Genomic DNA, 24,947 nt, shown 5'->3' on the forward strand with positions numbered 1-24,947 from the left:
GCATTGTCTTCCTCCGAGCCGCTCAATTATCTAAAATTGTATTACTCTAACTAAACCACTCTTTCAAAATGAATATTTGTTCTCCTTAGACAGAGATGTCGACGGTGAAATAGCAGTTGTAACAGGATTTGGCTATGTGGACTTAAAGAGTGCCAGTGTAAACAGCTTACTACAAAAGGCTCACGTGTTTGTCATGTGCAGATCAACGTGTCTTCTATTATATCAATATACTGACGACGAACTGGACGAAGGAACGTTCTGTGCTGGAGATCTACAAGTTGACTCATGTAAGGTTAGGAACACAAATTATATATTTGAATTAAGATTTTAAATGAATGTGTCTGCTTCCATACCTGTAGCATTTAAAATGACATAAATGTAGGTTCCTTACTTAAGGATTCTCCTGTCATGAGCGCAAATGTAAGTAGGAAACTACTATCTTATGTAGTTAGTGCATTAAATCATTAAATAAAGAATTTTCATAAAATAGTTTTAAATGACAGACAGTGTCAAATAAGCTATCTCCACTGAAAATAAATCGATGATCAAAGTTTTCCTTTAAATATCAAACATACGTTCATGACATTGTTGAGGCATATCTACCAAATATAGTCCTAGAGATAGGTTTCAGAACGCTAAAACTGGACGTGAACAGTATTATCTCAACATTACGGTTTGAAAGTGCAACTTTGACTCTCAATTCGTCACAAATATAATATGTAATATATAGTAATTGTTAAGTTTATGATCAGAAACATCTAATTTTTTCCTTATTAACCTATTGATACCTTTTAATTGTTTAACCTTGATGTGTTTTATTTTACTTCTTATTTCAAATCCTTTCAAGACGTTACTTATTCTACAAATTCTTCAGTTGTGAACTACATATAAGGTGCATATGTAGAAGTGCATTTAGATATATGCTTCTCGAATAGGTTTCTAAGGCTTGGTACTCACCAGACAGTACATTCAAGACACGTGGTACGAAAAGTAAGTACACACATAAATAAATATTTATGGCGGTTGCTTTTCAAACAGAGAAAATTGTAATAAAATCTGATTTTCAAACAGAGACTATACCTGCTCGTTTACATTCAGAGCTCTGGGCGAAAGCAGCAAAAACTTCAAAATCAATAGGCGTAAAGATGAGTGTTAGTAACCAAATTATGATATATTCATGTCAAGTAAAATACTGTGTTTTGTCCGAAAATTTAACTGGATCACGAAACAGAAAGGTGAAATGTGTAAGAACTTTCTGTAGTACTTACTACAAACAATAGCTTACTACAACCTAGTGTTGCCACAGTCCTAACTCTGGAGTGGGCTGAAAAATAGTACCAAATTTAAACATAAAGGGCTGAATTCATTTTTCGTCAAAAAATAAAATATTTTTGTCTGATCTAACTTTAGGCCTATATATAAAGTTTGTTATAACGCGTCGATATAGATCTCTAAAACGCAGAAATGTTCGGGTATTTTTATATTCGTCAACATGGCGCCACTAGTAAACAACTTAGCCCAGTAAGCCAGCAACTACGTCAATGTATTATTTTTTTTGTCCTATACCATTCCGTTGGGGGAGTCCGGGGCGCCGAAATAAGGGGGTGCAAAATTCCGAAAGAAAAAGTGCTCAAAATCAAGGAAAATCAGGGTTTACTTTTAAAATTTTTATTACGCTTCGCGCCAACCATACTCGCGCTTTGCGGCTGGTCTATCGACCTCAGTCATATATATATATACGGGGACGCCGTCACATATTCTCGCCCAGGCGCTGATTTTCCACGGTACGGATCTAGTGCTATTATTGTTTTGATGTTGCATAATCTTTTCAACGACACATAAACTATAGACTTACTTCAGCACCCTCTTGTCTTCTTTAGAATATGCAACACTTGATTCAACGTGTGTGCACTTAAAAAAAAATCAAGCTAAAATTTCCACCACATTGCTTCTTTCTCGCCTCCTTCCTGCGCGGCGCGGATGCGCCTATCTGGCGTCATTTGTTTCCCGTATAGTTCGAATTATGAATTTTCCACATGAAGTTTGTAGGGTTATGCGGTGCAACGTCACAGCATGAATGTTCACCAGCATTTCTTAAGAGTACAATACGGTATGAGTAACGTGAACTTTTGAAAATATGACAATATTTGTTAAATGGTGCTGAATTGGGTAGAATTGTATCGACTTTTTCACAAAAGCGGTTGAAAATGCCGGGCCTAGGACAAATCTGCCAATGACCAAATGCGCCAATCGTGAAAATGGACAAATCTGCCAATGGACAAATCCGCCAATGGACAAATCTGCCAATTGACAAATCTGCCAATTACCAAATCTGACAATTACCAAATGTGCCAAACGCGAAAATGACCAAATGCGCCAATTGTGAAAATGGACAAATCTGCCAATTACCAAATCTGCCAATTACCAAATGCGCCAAACGCGAAAATGACCAAATGCGCCAATTGTGAAAATGAACAAATCTGCCAATTGACAAATCTGCCAATTACCAAATGCGCCAAACGCGAAAATGACCAAATGCGCCAATCCTGAGAATGGACAGATCTGCCAATGGACAAATCTGCCAATGGACAAATCTGCCAATTGACAAATCCGCCAATTACCAAATCTGCCAATTACCAAATCCGCCAATTACCGAATCTGCCAATGGACAAATCTGCCAACAGATAAGTCACCGAACTATCATTTTATTTTAGATGTATTCTTCAATCATCATCCCACAATATTACGAAAAAGAAGAAGAATTATTTATGAAAGAAAGCGGAAAAGGGTATTTTAATTTTGATGTGTCTTACTTTAATTAATTCGCAATTATGTTTCAAAATGAATGTTTACTGATGTTGGTTGTTGGAGTTTAGTATCCCATTGCTGTACATAGGTTATATAAGACGTGACGTAACGCGTTTGAATTTTAATGCCCTCTTACTAGGAATCGAACCCGAAAAGATTAATGTTTGTTGTAATTATTCGATAACCAAAAAATAATTTTCAGAGTAAGTTTCTCTTTAGTACGTTTAATAGTTAATACGTTTAATGTGGATTGAATATGATCCAAGATTAGTTTATATAAAAGGAAAATTAGTATAATTGAGTTCACTTCGCATCTATTAGTAAATACACATTAGTAACTGGTGTTTTGTAACTTGTATGCTTAGTGATTTTGTAATAATTTTGTGATGCTGAATACAGATTTCTAAAGTGAAAAATATTAACTGTTAACAATTGGATTGTACCTTTTGTTACTTGATTTCTCTTAACACTGACACACATATTTCCAAGAATGAAACGCGTAGTTCTAACAGTCTTCCAATGACGAGACATATATCATTCCATTGATAATATTGAGGTAAACAAAATGTTATACATGCGTGTAAAAACCCATGTAAACTATTCTAGAACATGTAGTAAAATATCGTATTCGTACATATGAACATTGATGCTCTGTTACAGCTACCTACTGATATAAAAGTGAAATTGAATTATATCGTCATTAACCATGTACACTGATCTTGGAGATTGGCCTTCCTGAATGTAGATATCTTTATTCGAATTTGTGACAAGGATATACACATATTTCAATGCCTCCCCAAAATTATACAGAAGTCGTCGCCGCTGTCATTAAGATCTTTATTACACCATTTATAAGACTACATTACTCAGTTAATGAGATATAGTCCACACTGTTGATTGATTTTCTTCCTTTAAAAATAACATCGTCAAACACATTATATAAGTATACATCGATAAATCACATCGAACCAAATAAAATGAGATGCTCGAATACGAGTTTAGTTTATAAAAAAATATGCTGCACTAACAACTGTATCTTTCGTTGCCAATAATCAGTGACAGCTTTCATTCATTGTCCTGGCAGTAGCGAACTAGCAGTTTCCTTGTCTTTTCGGAAGGTGACACATACACTTTTTCGAACATGCTAGTTGTAATCGTAGGTAACAACAATCAAGTTAATTAAAAAGTCTTGGTAATAAGTATTTTCAAATTGGTTAAAATGAATCCGAACCTGTTTTTGGGACGGGTAATTTGAATAGGGACATCAAAATATAAGCCATCACTTTAGAATCTTTTTAAAGAAAATTACAAAAATGTTTACTTAAAATATTTACTTTATATTTTACAAGGCTATGAAAAATATTTCATCACATTCTTTCAAATATTCACAACTTTCACAATTACAAACTAGAATTTCTCACCAAGTACAAGATAGTACAAATAATAAATACCAAAATTTATAGTTGTAAAACATTTTTTTCTGTTTTTGGTTTTAAAATTCACGACTGTAAATCAGGTCAAGAGGACAAAAGTTACTTGTAATATGGGCAAAGTTCCTACAATCTAAGAACCCCGCAAACTTGACTCTTAATAAATTATATGAAAAAAAAAAAAAAAACTAAATATTCTAAACGTTCTAAATAGAGTACTCAAGAAAGATCTCAAGATACGTGTTTGCAAACAAGTCATGATTATACTAACTACTGCCTACTTATTATTGTTATTATTGCTAAAATAATTGCGTTTCTTCTTATTTTCCTTAGCCATTTTCTGTTAAAGATTATAGCTTCTTGTTGAAGACTTTTTATTATTAACTTTTACCGACTGCATTTTTCTACTTATAATAAGAAATACCTATATTGGTTTATTTCGAAAATGTAAAAAAGAAGCAGACATCCGCTTAATGAATTAGATCAGCCATAAACAGGGCTGCTCGTAGATTTCATGGTCTTTCACACAAATTCTATGCGAGGTCCAACCAAACTTGTGAAATCTCCATCCCCGTAAAGGTCGTCAGCACAGTTGCAACTTCGTTTTTGTTGAAACAGTCAAGTAACAATATTTATATGGTTCAAGTCCTTTTTCTTTATTATTTCTTCTACTACTTTTAAATTTGAAAATTGAAAGAGCTTTTGTGTAAAGTGTATCCCTCTCATAGTGGGCTACTTACATGATAATGCACTACAGGCACTTCGTCGGTAACTTCAAACTTGAAATACTCATAACGGAATAAACAAAATAAACAAAGAAAAGAAATAAACTGGCTCCCCAAAGACCCGTTTTTCTACAATATTAGCCACGGTTACCCCCTTTGCGTTCACATTAATAAAGAAACGCAGTTTGTCCTTTACAAGATAATATTTCCTCGACATCCATTTAGATTCTTTTAAAGAATAAATAGTATACGATAAGCCAACACATTACTCACATATTTATCTTCATATTTTCTTGTATTTCTTTCATTATAATATATTGATGGGCATATTTAGATTAATCCTTTGGAACAAATACTATAACTTCAATAAAAGTATCACAAATTGCCTACTTATAATACAGCATATATAAAGTATATATATTCTCTTATTATTTGTGTGCTATTCTCTTACATACAATTTTTACTTTGTGGTTTTCAATGAATAGGTTAGGTTCTCTAAAATAACGATGTGTATGACATGTTCCCTTTTCTGTACTTATAAATTTATTTATACAAAACTTAACATTTCGACTCATATTTCTTTGATTTACTAACTAGTTACATATTTTTCATTATTCATTTCGATAACCTGAGAATAGTTGTAAACTATAAATTTATAAAGTAAGTAGTCATAACTTCGAAATCAACATGTATTCTTCTTCCATTTCTCATTCAGTCACTTTCTTTTAGAAAAAATGTACTGTGTCTTTTTTACAATTGCAAACGTAATATAGAGTCACAATGATACAATTTAATGGTATATATAAATATTATAATGTCTTAGAAATGTTCGTTAAAATGTCATACGTTAAAGCTTATACATACCACGCTCTTGATAAAGTTTTTACAACCCATTATGTATCAATAGAGGCATCTTAGGAAGAAGGGCAATGCATTATACGACATTACATTAGTAGAATCGCTTTTGGTGTTCTTTTAGGTACCTCATTGCAACCACAACCTTGAGCTACACCACGAGATGTAGAAAGAGTAGAAACAACATTCTAGATAAGTGTGTTAAGTCTGGTGAAGATACTGTTATAGTATTGAAACTTTACATTTTATACAGTGTTTTTACTAAAAAGTGCTGTGCCTTATCATGACAATTGAGTTAAATATAAAATTTGTTTACAAGGTCTACAGGTGGTTTATTTAACGTTAGAAATATTCTTTGAACATATCGTTGTGCATGTTAAGGAGATGCAAAGAATTTTCGCCTATACAAAATTAAACATCGCTTTCATTATTGCTTACAGTAACTGTATACATATACTTAATTTTCAACTCTTTTCATCTCTGAAGCAAAAACAGATAATTCTTCCAGATATATTTATTTCCTTTCTACAGAAAGTAATTTATTACTTGAATTATTAAAAGTAAACTAAAATATTGCTCTGAATTTTACCACTATTTTACGTATTTATTTATAGACCATTCTCGTGGGTAATGATGTATATAGTTATTCGTTGTAAGTCGTAAGTAAGACACGTGCGGATAACCATAATTGATAGGACGATCACTACCAACTTCATTGGAACATGTGTGGCCCCATGTGAAAGCACGAACAGTAACCAATCTACTATTGAATCGCAGGTTTATGTTCTTTTCCTACGATTTTTTCTCCATCTGTTCATCGCTTACAGGATCTTCGTCATTGACTAGGCACATGGAGGACGCTGATATTTTGATAATATTGTCGTTTTACCCTTTAACACAATGACAACTATTGAGTGTGTATGAATTTCGCATATAGGATGAATACCAAAATTTTACTATAGGGCATTAAGCTACATATCTCACTCATCTGTTGTTCCGCTATGGGTGCTTTCATCCTCAATTGTCATCTTTACAAATATTTGAACAACTTTTTGCGATTTCATCTTCGAGGAGGATAACACGTTTTCATAACATGAATCAGATATATTCTAATCACTGTACACCTTCTACCCTCGTTTTATAACCTACCCTTGGTTCATCAAACATAGCCCTAGCATGCGATTCTGACAGACATATGATTATGACAGCATTTCCTACGACCATCACCTAGCTACTTTAAGACTACATACCTGCTCAAATAGCAGTTTGTATTTGTGCTGGAAGGTGATATTAACATGAGTACTATGCATTTTTTTACAGCCTTTATAACATATGTCTGATGCGAGCAAGTGATGCAATCATGAACACCAAGTTTCCCTTCTTCTTTTGAGCAAGCTTTCGTATAGATGAATGAATTCTTATTCTATGTACTTATCTTGAATGGGGGCAGACATCAAAGGGTATAAGAGTTAAAATGGCCTAAAGCAAATATTATAATCTTCGGAATGTATAAGAGTTAAAATGGTCCTAAACTAATATTGTAATCTTCTGAAAGTCCTTTTTGCACATTTATCTACAATATCTATAAACCCTCCCTTTCAGCCTTCGCGTTAATCTAGTCGCTAGTACGTGAGCATTTTGTATAAGGGGTCCCAGCCTTGATTCCTGGTGAGAGATACTTAGTGATTTGCACTGTCCGTTACATTTCTGTTTGTCACTAACGTGTATGCTTAAGTTGAATTGCAACCAAAAAAGATGACTACACAGTCGGGTGTCGCGGTTGCAACTAATTAAAGGAAATTAAACTGGTATAGTGACTGGTGGGTGGGTTTTTGGTGTATGGGTCCGAGGTTTCATCCGCAGTGGAGATTCTCTGTGATTTTAAATGTCCTCGATCTTTCTGTGTCCGTGTCTCTGTCATGTTTCATTAAGTACAATTAGAATCAAAAGATAATTACAGAGAATATTGTCTCAGTTGGGGCGAGTTAAGAGACTGACAGCTGCTCAGAAAATGCGAATTGCACATTTAAGTCGGCCATACATTGACGTATTCTTCGGTCGTAACCATAAAATTTCATACGCTAGTCTTGTTAGCAGCTGTCAATACGTTAGTGTATGGGACCTGGCGTAAGTTTACGTAACGAATTTTTATACGCTGGAAAAGTCTGTCTGTTTTTAACTTCGAGCGTAAATATGGCGCGTAAAAACGGCTCAGATGAAAGAGTTTTCGAGCAGCAGGTGGTCTCTTGCCCTTTCCAGGCCTTCTCCCCGTTCTGGTTTTATTGTTTTCAGAAGAGAAAACCTATTCTTGTGTTGTCCTCGCGGATCGTTGCTGAGGTTTGCTGGTAGACTCACCAGAAATCATCATTCCAATCTAGTTTCAGTCTTTCTATACAATACATGATTTCGGCTAAATTAATATTTTCTATTGCACAAAACAAGATATTATTTCCTAATTAAAATTCATAATTAATTTTCAGTACATAGAGAAAAAGCTATTTAAATCCAATACTTCCTAATCAGAATTCGCAAATGATGAGAGCTCCTCCGTGGCTATATGGTCAGCGTACGCTTCTCTGGCACGAGACATCCTGTTCGATTCTCGGCAGGAGCTCATGCAGTTTCGATCCCACTTCTCATATAGCCTCGCTGTTTAAGAGGTCGCTAAATTGAAACCCAATCCAATGGAACATGTTGTCTTTCGACTACGAATTTAACATTAAATTTAGTATTTGCATATTAGTCCCCCCCCCCCACACACAGAGGTCAAGATGGTTATAAAGATGGAGTAACACCTTTAGAATTGCTCATGTTCTGATATTAAAAAGAGAAGTATAACATGACTTTTAATAGGGTGTGACCAATTCTCGCCAAACTGAAAATGTCACGCTATTTATAAAAGAGAGAGAAAGCAAGAGAAGGGAAAAAAGGAAGGTTAGGGCAACCAACAGCAATGTTACTTCCAGATATACTTTCGGGCACTGTTCTCTCCGGTCGAATATGAATAAAAATGTTTCCAGAAGCAAAGATAAATTACATTTCACTCTTATGAAGAACACTCCACCAAATAATGTCCAAGTGCAGCTTTCTGATAGTTTGTTTTGTCCCACGCAGGGGTGTAGCCAGCAGGTTTATGTAGGAGGGGCCCATCGTTTTTGAGGGGGGGCAGCTACAATGTACAAAGCCAAAAAGAATGTGTTGCTGCTAGTGTTTTTGAGGCCTGAAAGAAGGGAAAATTTTGGTTTCCTTCTGGAAAACTAAAAACACTATTTTAGCTTATTATTATTATTATTATTATTATTATTATTATTATTATTATTATTATTATTATTATTATTATTATTATTATCCATAAATTATATTCAAGATAGTTTTTATTATGCTTAGTCAAGAAATACTGCCCGGGACCAAACGCTATACTTTTGTGCATAACTATAAAGGTAACCAAGAAAGTTGTCACTTTTCGTGGAAGTCTGTGTTCAATTGGACCTCACACCATGAGTTGAATGCGAGTGGATATAAGGCGAACGTCAGTTGTTGGTGTGGGTATATCCAACATACTACCTGGTTTGGCAATTCAGATACACAGTGAACTTGCATAAAGACACAGGGAACATGGGACATCCATAGAGCGTCATAAGAGCATGTATGTTGAACGAGTTCAAATGGAGGTAAAAAGCCGCTGTAGCGGGACAGAAGATATGCCCAGGCCTTTGTTGAGGGTGTCGTGACGACGTGGACAGTGTAGCGATGGTTTAACAAGTTTAAGGACGATGACGAAACACCCGAAAACACCACATGCCAGAAGACCAACACATGTACAAAGAGGAACTGGGACTACAATTCAGTGTGTGGAGAAACCATTCGGCAGCACATCCATCAACTTGGGAAGCACTACAAGTTGTGTCGTTGGGTCTCACATGTTTTGACTCCGGGCCAGATGGCAATGCGGCAGTCGCCTGTGTTTATTTACTATTTCGGAGCCATTTCTGAAGAGGGCGTTGACATGTGATAAAAAAAGGGTCCTATACGAAGCTCTACGGCGCCGCTATCATTGGTTAGCACCCCATGAACCGATTTCAAAACAACCGAAATCAGCACTGTACCAGAAGAAGGCCCTTCTGTGTGTTTGGTGCATCGTGCATCGGGAACTGCTACGAACTGGTCAGAGTATCAATGCAACTGTGTAGTATTAGCAGTTGAGCTGTGCTTAAGAAAAACTCAAAACTCTGGAGCCATCACTTCTGAATTGCAAATGGGTCCTCGTTTACGGGACAACGGTAAGTCCCACGTGACTAGGATGACTCAGGACACCATTCTCCGCCTTGAATGGGAAACAATATTGCAACCACTATATTCCCCGGGTATTGCACCGTCCGATTATTACCATTTCCATCCTTTGGACAATCACCTTAGAAGACGCCAGTTCAAATCCCTAGTAAAAGTCCCAAATGCACCTGATACCTTCTTCGTTTCACGGCCCATCAAGTTCTACCGCGATGGATTCCATGGCCTTCCAGAACGTTTTCAGAAGGTCGTCGATGTTGATGGGAACTATTTTTGATCTTCCAGGTTAGGTGACATATCGATGTTCGAAGGTGGTGGGTGAAAAAGCAACAAAACTTTTCTTGGTTGCCTTTATATTTAAATTTAAGACCTTGTATACAGAACCTATCTACACAAGATTGATTTTCTTTGAAATTTCACTTAATTTCTTTACAGTTTCCTGACAAAAATATTTATTTATTATTCGTGACTTAAAAAAATATTATTTTATTACACTGAGTAGAAATAAAAGAGAGAGCAAATGAAATCCAAATTGAATCAAAGCATTGTTTCTCACTAAATTTCTATCCTCTATGTCTTTTAAAACACTTGTTAAAACATATAAAAATATACTGTACTTACAAATCAGTTTAGTTCCTTTGTTTTATGGCTGTATTTGTAGTACCTTGTTAAAATGTTTGTCTTCAAACTGTGAAATGTAAATCGCAGTAAATTGTGTAATGTGCTGTCACAAAAAAAAGTATCCTATTTTTCGATCGGTATAAGGTAGGGATACTATACTATTTTTCGATCGGTATGGAAAAACAATATTTCTCCATACTATTTTACCGTAAATTATTAATTGTCAATAAACTTTGTTACTTTTAAATGAATAAAGCGAGATAATTTTACTATAAAGTTTTAAAAGCTGGTCATTTGGGGGAGCCAGGAAACCATTTGGGGGGGCTGGCACCGATGGTCCCCCCGTTGGCTACACCCCTGGTCCCACGCTACCCATACAATACTTTTAGAAGAAATCATCACCAGTACAGAGGCTAGAGGTACCTAGTAGGTATATTTAAGATAAAAAGTAGTAATCCTGACCTTCAACAAGATACTATCTCGATACCTGCCTGATAAAACTGAGCAAAAAATTGCGTTTGAGTATCGAAATTTGGTGGAAAGTTTTTTGCTATTTCGACCACCTGCTGCTTGTTATTTTAAGTACCTTTTCAATCTTACAAGAAGTTGTAGCAAAATGGGTTCAGAAAGTCACTATTTTTTTTCCACGTCTTTACTCGTGAAAAAGAAAATGTGATAAACCACAATACATAGCCTAATGTTTCTTTCTTTGTGTATTATTTCAAACCTCAGATTGTACACATATTTAAATTTAATAGACCTAATAATCCTATTTCTCTATTAATGCTCACATACTAAGTCTAAATAGAAGAATCATTGCACCGCTCGTTTTAGTGTGCTTGCTTTCCAGTCATAAATGTTCTAGTTCAATCCAGAGTATCAGTCAGCTATGTTGAATATTTTTCAACATTTTATTATATCTCGTCATGCCGGGGACTGTACTAATACTTACTTTAATGGCTTATGTAGGTTCAAAACAGAACATATCTAACATCAAAATTGAAATGACACCCATTTGCAGGAAATAGGAATACACTCATAATAGTTCATGTTAACTTGTAGTATTCCATTAAAGCATTTTTCAACCTTTGTGGTATGGTTACTATCAATCTTTCCCAGATAAACGTTAACTTAAGGTATATTACCACAAAATATTAAATAACAATGAATACCTGACACTTAAATAATTTCTTTCATGAACAACTCAATAGTTTCACTGAGCTCCTTTGTCGCTAAACGGTTAGCGTACGTGTCTTTGGCGTGGAAGACCTGGGTTCGATTCCCGGTGGGAGTCATGTGGTTCGGATTCCACGTTAATCAGTAGGTCTCATCTCATATAACCTCGCTGTTGAAAGAGACGTTAAACTCAAAATCAACTCAAGTTATATCGTTTTACTATGTTTGTAAGTAGCATGTCCATCACTGTCAGGAGAATTGATATAGACGCAACTTCCTACTTAATAGTGTGTTATTTTAGTGGTATTTTAACTACTAGAGCTTCGAAATTAATTGATATTTAATTGTTTTCAGTTTCGTATAACATATAAGTTTGTTTACATTTTTCTTTTTACTTTCTCCTTAATTCCTTATAAACACGCTTTCTTACAGTGAAATATGCCTTATGTAATGTATATAAGAACTAGGAGTATTAAAGACATACAATTCGACGGGATCTTTACACTGAGAGAAATGAAAGTTAAAATAAAACAAATCTGTTTATTTTCTAAACCAGTATGGAAACTCTTTCGACTTAGATTGCTTCAAACTGATTGGTTCATAAGTTGTGAAGCAAATGTAGTAAAAAAAAATAATAAATTTAAATGAACGAATGGATTTGGTTCAAAGTGTCTTTAATGAGTTAACCGTTTAATCATTTGAAAGAAAAAATCTGAACCAAGATTGGGTAGTTCTCAATTCATTTAATTAAGCAGTTAGATGTTTGTACCAACATGTAGTAAAATTTAAACAAACTAGTAGTTCAGAATAGTTTACCTTTGTTTGAAAATAACCTAATCTGAGTTGAATTGTAGGATAGAGAGTTGTGAATGGCTAATGTTTGGACCGAATTTGACTACTATAAGTTCGAAATTAAATAAAGTAAGGTCTATATTATGGTAAAGCTTCGTGATAAAATGCCAAATATCATAGTTACGCCAAATTCATGAAACAGCTCCAATCATTTGTAACAACCCTACATTTTATTATATGTTGTTCCCATATAACATATACGTGCAAACCTCTGTTCTTAGAAAAATTCAATATTTAGTATACTAAATAACTATAACAATTTTAATAAAGCGTTAAATTTATCTTACTTTCCATGATCGATTGTAGTTGCGCAAAAACACAGATCCATTCACTTGTAATACAAAAGTACGCCAATTGGGTATGAACACTAAAAAGGGGGACAAAACACTACTAATATAAAGGGGGCATGTAATTAGGTTATAGTGGAAAGCTATAAAAGTGAGAGCAGCAATTACCTCCACGCACCTAATCGCCGACGGACAGCACACTTGTTAATATTATTCCCAATTTAACTGAATTTTAAGATATTGTTGAGGGATAATTTTAGTAGTATATAATTATATCTATACGCTTTTATTTGAATCACTTCACTTCAGTTCTACAATTAGTTTCATTATATTTTCATTAATTGTTAGTCATCCAACGATGCATTCAAACATAGAATATTCACTAACAATCATTGCATTGGCCAACAACTTAAATTAATTTGTTTACAGTTAACTAAATTATTTTTTAAAAAAAAAACACCAAATTTGTTATATCTAATTTGAAATGTGGTTTGGTCCAGTCATTTGAATCAATCATTTTTCAATTTAAAACTTGGTTTACATCGATCAAAAGTGTCTGCTTGCTGTTTCAAAATGTTTTCAGTAGACCTTACATTGAATGCTGTAAATTTCTTATATCTTATATACTAACATGAGAGGCGGACATAGGGCGTATTGTGAAGTTATACACTCAGAAAAAATGCATGTGGCGTACGTAAAAACGTAGGTTACATGTGTAAATCCTGTAGTTTTTGGACTTAAGGTACAACTAAAAAATATAACTAAAAAAGTATAACTAAAACATACTTACCGTATAAATGTTTCGAATAAACGCACTTTCTGTACGAACGAAAGAACTATATATAAGTGATCAGGATGTCACATACAGATATACGCATGTAACATACAGCTGGCGTATGTAACATACGTATACGTATGTGATATATGGAAGACTGTTAGATGTCATACATCCTGAAACGGCATTATGTAACATCTAAGTGAGGAAAGTCTGTAGCATATGGATAACGTGTGCTCCTTGCAGATTCCTGTAGTAAACATAATGATTCCGTACATTTGTACAGTGTATCGCTGTCCGGATAACGGACTTTTTTTCAGTGTATTAATTAATAAGAATTTGCGTCCGGTGAAGGGGAACGTTAAATGTGCGAAACATTTTCTATATTTTTTTCTACAACAATGAGGAATATCACAGTCGAATCGATAAGTGTCAGCATAGGCGTCTCTGGCGGGGGCGTCTCCCCAATATTTTGAAGTACAAAATATTAAATATGTTGGGCCAGGTAGCACCATTTTAATCACTTTCTTCGACGTCCCCCCCCCAAATTTTACATTCCAGAGACGCCAGTGAGTGTCAGTAAACTAGACAAATGTTTAGAAGGGGGATGAAAAACAGAGCCGTAGCTATAGACTTCGGCGCCCCTACACTCACCTTATTGAGCTTTCCTTTTTTATTTTCTTCTCTTTTTTCTTTTTTTCTTTTTCTTTTCTTTCTTTCTTTCTTTATTTTTTTTTTGGCAAATAAGAGAAACAGCTGTTGTTATGCTACGTTGAATTTTTATCAAGCTGGTTGCACAGTTTATGGCAACAGCCAAAAGTGATCATTCTCTATTCTTTTACAAATAAAAGCTGTTTTCAAGAGGCTTATTTTGGACTTTTTGTTGTACTTACAAAACTGTCTCTGGCTGTACACAAATCCACCTTGAGAACAGTTATGAAAATTCACAATGTATACGTTTCACACTATCTATAAGAAATGAAATTTTAATATGTTTGAAACTATGTGCTTAAAAAGAAATGTTCGAAATGGGTAACAGTATCAATTTCCAGTAATAATTGTAAACTTTTGTAATTTTATTCGGTATGTGACCACATAAAGAATATTTTAATTTTGATTCTTTTACAGTAAAAAATATTTTGTGAAATGTAACGGAAGCTGTGAATGGACCTTCTTTGCGAATTTCTTAATATTTATCGATAGAGGTGAAGAATAGTTTAATGTTTGTACTTGAAATCCAAAATATAGTTTGGCAACTACACACATTTAAAATTATAGTATCTACTTACTTAATTTCTTAATGACTGAAAATTTAGAATTTAAGGTTACTTATTATTAATAAACATACAAAATATCACACAACTAGATACGTAAACACACACACACAAAAGAAATCCTGGCGATACAAGTAGTTGATGGGGAAATGATCCCAATCGTGTCTTCACTCCCGTTTTGCCTTATGATTCTTATCACAGGAAACGTCAACCAAAAATTGGTACTTAATGACTTGTTATCATAAGGCAAAATGGGAATTCCCCTTTCGCCTTACAATAATTTTCATATATTGGTAGCCCTGCTTTAGCAAATATAAATGTAATTAAAATGTTCAACAGAAGGATACTGAAAAACTGGAAAGAAATAAGTTGCGTTGAAAAAGAAGGTAACAATGTAGTGGATTCGAAATCAGAACTAAGAATTAATTATCACAGAGCAGGGGTGGACTGGCAAACTTTGCCCCACCATCAAAATTTTGACCCATGAATCCGACCATTATGGCTCACGAATCCGGATTTTCGACACCCTACTGCAATTCACGGAAACAAAGTTATACCTAATTACAAAAAAAAAAAAAAAAAAGAAAGAAAAGAAAAAAGAAAAGAAAAAGAAAGAAGAAAAGAAAAACTGCATAAACATAGTCCTACAAGTTCTGGAGTGCGTAAGTGTTTGTTTTTGTACGTAAAACAGTAGAATCTCAACATTATCCACCTTACATGTATTTTATTTCTTTTACCTCAATATAAATCGTTTATTCTGCCTACAGAAATAGAATTGTAGCTCCTCGAAAACAACTTAATTCAGATCAGGAACGCAGAAAATTTTTGAAGAGTGAAAAGTCTTCACCGACGCTCAATACTTATGTGTAAAGAAGAGACAAATTAAAGTGATAGTTCTCATAATTATGTACCATTTATTGTGTAATGAAAACATGTTTGCACAAATTCCGATTCAGAAAACTTTCCAGACATCAAACAGTCTGAGCCTAACGTTGCATAGTATGCAAAAAATTTCAAGGAGAAAGTGTACAACTATACTTAGTCAGACAAAAATATAAATGAACTCTTTCACAACCTAAAGGGAGGATAGGTTTATTTGGTAAAGTTGACATTAAAAAAATGCAACAAGGAACTTGCAGTAGGAGTACAATACAGAAGGGTAACCAGAGAGTGGAACGAAGAGCTGGACCTTCAAACCATATCCTGCCAAATAGAGTTCGCTTATATGTTAATTAAACTTGTTTAATACTTACATACAGCCAGGGACGTGAGTGAGCAGGAATTCATTTCGGAGGGAAGGTGTCCAAATTCATTATGAGAACAAATTGTATTAAAATTTGTAATGTCGCCCCTAAAATTAGACAAGATTTAAGAAAAGTCGTGATTTCGGAGAGGGGTTTTCGGATCCCCAGGCACACCCCCTGCCTACAGCAAATGAAGAATATAGTTTAAAATGAAGTACTTTTTTTAAAAAAAATGAACAATGCTAATACGTTAAAATAGTTGAAAGAAATGATCGCCGGGTAGCCAGGTAGCCAAGTCCGCTCTTGCAAGTGGGATAAATTACTGAAAAGGCATAAGAATTAATGTTTATATTCATGTAATTAGATTATTTCTATGTATTTGCGAAGGTAGAGCAGGAAAGGGAAGGGATTTTAGAATTTTTGTGTAACTTTGTTTTCTGTAAGATGATTGATTATTACGAGTCAATCAGGTAACAGGTTTCAGATGAGATGTCACATTTAAAGATCTGTACGTTGCTCAAGTAGTTTCACACTGTGTATGATGAGTAAAAGTTCCTGATTAGTACTGAGTTCGTCACTCGAAAGTGTATAAATGCAAGTGTGTTTAAGTGGGTTAAATGGCTATATCTTTCATTGCATATAAACGAAGGGGAAGGTTACTGTGTTAGGAAGAATATATTTATCGGATAAACTATTGTCGTGAGTCAAAATAATATTGCAATTGTAGTGAAGGGTGTAAGGTTACTGTTATTCTAATTTTTGTTGAATTTGAATCTTTATCTGGTGAATACACACATCCTCCACACTTATGGAGGCCTCTACGACAGTAAGGACGCAAGTGAGACGGATGGTGCATCGCACATCGAAAGCAAATTAGTGTCGAATACTATGGTCAGCATATGATGTATTTCTATCAAACAGAAGAAAAAAGCTACAAGGAATTGAAAACTTGACTTCTTGCAAAGGGCTTTGTTTCGAAAAAGACCTGAGATAAGTATCACATCTAATTACGTAGATTATTTTCAAAAGATGTAATGATCATAATGCCGTTTACAGCAATTTGGGTGGCGTGTTGTTTGCAACGGTGTTGTTTGCCACGACTCGATTTTCGTGTTGTTTGCCACGAAGTATTTGCATTCCGATCTTATCATACCTTATTATCGTGAAAATTTACTCACATCTGAAGTAAGAGGAAGGGTTGCCAGGCACCTCTGTTTTTGATCCTCTGGAACAAGTGGTAAATGTTCTCGCCTTTGGGACGAGAGAGGTCTCATTAGAGTCGCTGTTGAAAGAGAACATTAAACTCAAAACAAATGAACATAGAACATCATTAATATCACAATAACTTAATAAATTGATATAATTGCATTTTCTCTTCTAACGGAGTTTTAATATTATCTCCTGTTGTATAATTTTCTGTTTTCAATTTCAATTACGTCCTTCCCTTATGCCGTGTAAGCTAAAGGATGGTAATGATAAGAATGAATGAAAAATAGTGTAATGAAGGAAATGGAAGGAAGAAGAACCCCGAGAAATTTCAGACACTCTGTGTTTGTCCACCACAAAATCCACTTCGCGCGAGGGAATTCTGAGTGCCTTGTAAAGTTCAGGAAACACAAATATAACATCAATTTATAAGTTTTATTGTGAAGATCCGAGAAAGTAGCTGCACAGAGACTGACTTATATACTTGTTTCTTTGAAAAAATTACAACTGAAGTCATCAGAGTAGATTGTAATTAATTTCTTGATTGCGACACTGTCATCCAAAGTGTTTACTCTGAGAATTGCTTGAAAAGTCAAGTAAATATATCTCATTTCTGTACACGAGAATCCACCTGAGATACGATCTTGTGTACGATTACATCAAAAAGCCAATATTTTAAATTGTTCTTCTCTGATTTCTTCTCGGAGTGGTTCAGAATCAAATGCGGGATTCAATTTCTTACATTGATATGATCTAGATTTTATCTTCAAACGTCCGAGAGAATTAATGGTTGTAACTTAGAGAAATGTAATCTACCCGTTTCTTCTGCCATAGGTTTTGTAGTCTTAAATCGTACACAGGGCTCCCTTGTGGCTATGTGGATAGCGTGTGCGCCTTTGGTATGGGACACCCGGGTTCGATTACCGGTGGAAACTCATGTGTATCGGAAACTATGTTAAGTTGTAGACCCAAGGCTCATAGTCTTCTGCTGAATGGGATGCTTAACTCAAATCCACTCCAATTCGTGTACATTCCATCTTGTTTCAGAAAGGCTATGGAGGGATTGCCGACCCTTGTATTTTAATAATCTCTGTGGGACAGATTTGATTTTCAGTCTTAGCGTCCCGTTCAGCATCGAGGCTATATGAGACGTGGACCTACAATTTAACGTGGAATCCGAACGAAATAAGCTCCCGCCAAGAATCGAACCTGGGTCCCTACGCTAACCACTCATCCACTAGGGAGCTCTTTGTGTGGACTTGAAAATACCCCAGTAACTATAAATAAGTCACTAAATTTTTGTATTACCAATAGACTAAATTTTTCTATTTTCATCAAAGGTGTTTAAAAGATCGTTAAATCCAGATTTTTAAATATAATTTTAATTTGATCTCTAGAAAGGTTATGTAATATATATATATATATATATATATATATATATATATATATATATATATATATATATATATATATATATATATATATATATATCGCGTATCGCGCCCCCTCTAGAAGGTTTGGGTCCCCATTTATCGGGATTCCTATACCCCCCTTATTGTTAGTCCTGATGATATGCCTAGATTTAACGTTGGGTACACATTCGAACACAAACAAATTGTAGGCAATATCAATTTTGAAAATGCACTTGTAGAGTTTCTAAGCAAACAAATTATTATATTGAGTGCTTGAACTCACCTTGAATAAATTTAACTGTGGCGTTAACAGCCGATAGCGTAGTAACCTAATAACGTGCTTGGGACAATTCGTATTGTATGCATTCTGTTTATAATATAATAGATGTGATCATTATAATATGCTCATCTGGCAACCCTTAGCTTATAAGTCGATTTTGTATAAGTCTTCACGATTTTGATATAAGATAAGCTAGAGAGAACAATACCGTGGCAAACAACACCAAAATCGAGTCATGGCAAACAACACGTAATAGCAATTTGTTATTTTACATGGTATAGGAGATGTGATAATGAATGTTAATGTTGGCAATACTGCTAAAAGTCGTGAAATTAGGAGAATTTGTAGTAATCGCGACTACCAAAAACTGTTGGTCAAGTGTCAAAGGTGCGAAAACAAACAACGATCGTTTTAAAAATTTCTCGCAACTACGTCATTTTAAGAAGTATTGCCAACTGTAAAAAGTATTCTATAGTGTAATGTCCAAGAGGTCGGGCACCCCAAACACATAACCTCAGTTCTGAAAGGAGGCAATCACTCCAGCAAATAACAAGAACATTCATTTTTAACAGTTATAAATTCATCAAATTAACATATAAGAAGAAACAAATTATCTCATTGCGTTAGAGCATGTACGATTTATTGAATTTCTACATCATATCTCTCCGGTCTTCATAAAATAACCAACTTTTTTTTTTTTTTTACATATACTGAGTTATTTTAATGTTATTTTAAATGGTTACCTCGTTCAAATCCTCAAATATTTGGGCGATGATTTGATTATTTTCTATTAATTACTTTCAGTTTCTTGCTTGATATTCATAAATACTTTCTTTCTGTATGCTTTTTATTGGACTATCCAGTTATTTGATGATAATACAAACAGAGTTCGGTGTTTTCCGTTTGGCAGATTTGTCAATTGGCAGATTTGGTAATTGGCAGATTTGGTAATTGGCTGATTTGTCCATTTTCACAATTGGCGCATTTGGTCATTTTCGCGTTTGGCGCATTTGGTAATTGGCAGATTTGGTAATTGGCGGATTTGTCATTTGGCGGATTTGTCCGGGTCCCAAAATGCCAGCGTGGTACCAACGGGCCGACGAATGACAAAAAGGGCTGAATCTGGTACAATTGTATCAAGTGTGGCAACACAGCTAGAAACACTACGCTTCGGAAGAAATATTGTTATATAAAGGTCATTCCATAAAAAGAGATCGGCCTATATGAAAGTAATGTTACTTGAAATCATTCCATTGCGAGTACTTTCAACATGTAAGAAAGTAAAGTTCGTTGCAGAGCATGTTGTTACATATTTATTTGGAAGAAAAATTATACTAATATTATAACATAAATAATATATATGGAACAATACAGTTATAAAGCAGATTACTACATACGAGTAAAAACCAGTAACGTCTGCTTTGCACGTTTTTGTTCTCAGTTTACACTTACGCATTTTTAATTAGAGACTTAGGTAGCTAAGAAGAGCAAGGAAGGAATAATTAAATATTGACTAATTATAAATTCAGAAATTGCATATTTACTAAAATATTCAATGTTACTATTTTTCATGAATTGCAAAAACAGAGAAAAAAGCAGTTAACCTAATGATATTTTGTATAAATTGACTAATATACATAGGCACATTGTACTAATATACCGTTTGATTCATGTAAAACATGTACCGGAAATAGATCGAAAATGAAAGAATCAATCGATGCGCTATTTGCATAATTGTTAAGTGTATAGAAGAGCTGATGTTTTTCTAGTTCATTAAACAAACAAAATGCATAATTGAAGTGGCATAAATATAAAAATAGTCATAAAAATAGTATCTTTTTTTAGAAATGAAACAATGGCTTGGGATACCATGTCAATGAAATAACAAATGTACAAGTAGTGAGAATGTCAACGGTATTTATTGCACGCTTCTAGTCTAAATAGATTAAGAGATCGCGTTGAAAGACAAAGGGTGAGAGCTAATGAACTACGAGTGATTCCATTTCAAATCGTCCAGGGTGGTCCACATGACTATCTCAGATTTAACTTATATTTTAAAATAAGAAACTACATACAAAATTATTAGACCCATATTTTTTCTTTTTGCTGAAAAAAAATTTTTCTTCGATATACAGCCTTCCAAAATGGCCGCCCTCCTCTTGGATTGCTCGAAAAATTGAAAAACATGTCAAGTTAAAAATTTTATTGTAGAGAAACGAGTGTACTCAGTAACATAATCTCAATAGAAGGAAGAGTATAAAGTTGTATGTTTCGTTGGAGGGTAAAAATTCGTCTATTGGTCCAATAGGAATCGCGCAATTCACTCGCAATGTTGCCAACTTTGATGAAATTTTTGCTAACTTCAACATTTTTTTTTTCTGTCCTCACGAGCAATATCAACCATCTGCTTGTAGCATCGAAATCTACTCCATAAGGTCTCTTGAAAATGTAAAGGACTTACGTTTCTGATTATTACATCCCACGTTATAGCATGATGAAAAGCTGAAAATTTCATTAAGACGCCATGTTTGGACGTCATTTTCTCAAAAAACCCACCTTTTAAAAATCTGAATTTTTTACATGTATTGGAAAAGTACCTAAGTATTTAATATCCGTTAACCGTTCATGCGGCTGAAGCTCCTAACATTCGCAATTAATTATTGAAATTTCGATTTTTGTACTTGCAATGTAAATATTTAATATGGACATTTAGGTCCTATACACAAGGCGATTTGAAAGGGAGTATGAAAATTTTGAGAGATGAATCCTGACATCAAATCCAGTAAAAAAGTTCCTATAAACATGAGTCGAATTCCGCTTCGTTTTCGAGTTACAGGGTTTCCAATTCGGGACCAAAAATCGGCTCGCGACAATGGAAAATAAAATATATATTTCGCGTTAAATCAGAAACTGCGTGCTGAAGTTATGATGAAGTTCAGAAAGTTGATTTGTATCAATATGAAAATTTTTACGTGCGTTCAATTCGGTTGGCAGTGTTGCCAACTTGGTAGAACTTTTATTTCTTTCCAAATGACACTACGTCGATTTTATTTGATATTTGGTATTCATTAATGATTGCAAACATCACATAAAGCACAATTTTTCCCACATCACCACAGTTTTTGTAAACTTACATGTATTTCATTAAAAGGTTTATCTCATGCGTTATTGATAGTTTGTGTGATTCGGTATCGTGAACATCATCCTAGTGTTCTCTGGAACCATGAAAATTGTTTACACTGGTAGCATGACATTGTAGTGCACTAGTTAAGTGTTTGTGTGAATAACAATGGGGAAGTCCTATTAGAGTAAGGACCTATTAAATGTGTTCTTTTTTCTTTTTTTTTAAGTTTTACGTCCCACGGTTATGCCGGTTAGGCTAAAGGAGACGGTGATTATGAGAGATGAGTGAAATGGTGGAATGAAGAAAGTGGGAGGAAACGGGAGAACCCCGAGAAAACCCACGAGCACGGTGTTTGTCCACCACAAAGTTCACTTGGCGGGGGCTGGGATCGAACCCGGGACCCCAAGCACCAGAGGTGAACGCTCTACCACAGAGCCACCGCGCCCCCCTATTAAATGTGTTGCTTATGCTAAAAGCCGTAAGTGGATTGTGCACAGAAAGAATTCTAGACAAAAAAATTATCTTGCGGTAAAATATATGGATTGCGTACAGCGTGTCAGCCCAAACATACTATTAGGGGAGGATGATTATTTGTGTCCTGTACACAAGGCGATTTGAAAGCCAGTATGAAAAATTTTGAGAGGTGAATTCTTCACTGTAGTCTAGGTTTCACCGATAACGGCCGTTTTAATGGAGACACATTCATGTTTAGCATGTTAACTGTCTGGTTAATGGTTTCAAAATCTACATTCAGAGGAACGAATTCTTTATCTTGCTGGTGCATAATTTTATATTTACATCTCTTTCGTGGTCACTAATATCTCACACACATTCATGTTGTTCACGGTAAATATTCAACGCACCATTTACACAAATAATCATCCTCTCCTAATACTACGTTTTGGCAGACGCGCTGTACGCAATACATATATTTTATCACAAAATAAAATGTTTGTCAAGAATTCTTTCTGTACACAATTATCTTATGCCTTTTAGAATCATCAACACATTTAATACGGTCCTTATTGTAATCGGACTTCCTCATTGTTATTCACACAAACACTGTAACTAGTGCACTGCAATGTCATGTTACCAGTAAAAACAATTTTCATGGTTCCAGAGAACACTAGGACGATGTTCACGACACCAAATCTCGTAAAAAACTGTTTCGTGGTTTCAGCAGAACTTCTTGAACAAGTTCGAACTTGATGCGTGGAGTTATGAGAGGTTTTGCAATAATAAAGAATATTTTTTCTTTTTTTTTTATTATTATTATTATTATTATTATTATTATTATTATTATTATTATTATTATTATTATTACAACTTACACAGACGTAGTTTTTATTCGACATTTTGGTTTTACTAATGATGACAAACATCGAGTGAAATTCACACTTAATGTTGCAAACTATCAATAATGCACAAGATAAACCTTTTAATGAAATACATGTAAGTTTACAAAAACTGTGGTGATGTGGGAAAAATTGTGCTTTATGTGATGTTTGCAATCATTAATGAATACCAAATATCAAATAAAATCGACGTAGTGTCATTTGGAAAGAAATAAAAGTTCTACCAAGTTGGCAACACTGCCAACCGAATTGAACGCACGTAAAAATTTTCATATTGATACAAATCAACTTTCTGAACTTCATCATAACTTCAGCACGCAGTTTCTGATTTAACGCGAAATATATATTTTATTTTCCATTGTCGCGAGCCGATTTTTGGTTCCGAGTTGGAAACCCTGTAACTCAAAAACGAAGCGGAATTCGACTCATGTTTATAGGAACTTTTTTACTGGATTTGATGTCAGGATTCATCTCTCAAAATTTTCATACTCCCTTTCAAATCGCCTTGTGTATAGGACCTAAATGCCCATATTAAATATTTACATTGCAAGTACAAAAATCGAAATTTCAATAATTAATTGCGAATGTTAGGGGCTTCAGCCGCATGAACGGTTAACGGATATTAAATACTTAGGTACTTTTCCAATACATGTAAAAGATTCAGATTTTTAAAAGGTGGGTTTTTTGAGAAAATGACGTCCAAACATGGCGTCTTAATGAAATTTTCAGCTTTTCATCATGCTATAACGTGGGATGTAATAATCAGAAACGTAAGTCCTTTACATTTTCAAGAGACCTTATGGAGTAGATTTCGATGCTACAAGCAGATGGTTGATATTGCTCGTGAGGACAGAAAAAAAATGTTTGAAGTTAGCAAAAATTTCATCAAAGTTGGCAACATTGCGAGTGAATTGCGCGATTCCTATTGGACCAATAGACAAATTTTTACCCTCCAACGAAACATACAACTTTATACTCTTCCTTCTATTGAGATTATGTTACTAAGTACATTAGTTTCTCTACAACAAAACTTTTAATTTGACATGTTTTTCAGTTTTTCGAGCAATCCGAAAGGAGGGCAGCCATTTTGGAAGGCTGTATATCGAAGGAAAATTTTTTTTCTGCAAAAAGAAAAAATATGGGTCTAATAATATTGCATGTAGATCCCATATACAAAAAATAAATGAAATCTGAGACTATGATGGGGACCAATTGTGGTTTGCCTGGACGATTTGA

The 24,947-nt window shown here is 34.5% G+C and overlaps 1 protein-coding gene across 1 annotated transcript in view; it reads left to right on the top strand.

The window, feature by feature from the left end:
* LOC145686442 (trypsin beta-like) overlaps positions 1–24,947 on the top strand; it is a 194,683-nt gene that overhangs the window by 94,617 nt on the left and 75,119 nt on the right. Inside the window, exon 6 of the mRNA XM_081759746.1 lies at positions 90–292. Within this exon, the coding sequence (XP_081615872.1) occupies positions 90–292 (203 nt within the window). The remainder of the gene's footprint in view (positions 1–89; positions 293–24,947) is intronic.

This window comes from Thermobia domestica, chromosome 5 (assembly GCF_964235325.1).
Source record: "Thermobia domestica chromosome 5, izTheDome1.hap1.1, whole genome shotgun sequence".
Classification (NCBI taxonomy): domain Eukaryota; kingdom Metazoa; phylum Arthropoda; class Insecta; order Zygentoma; family Lepismatidae; genus Thermobia; species Thermobia domestica.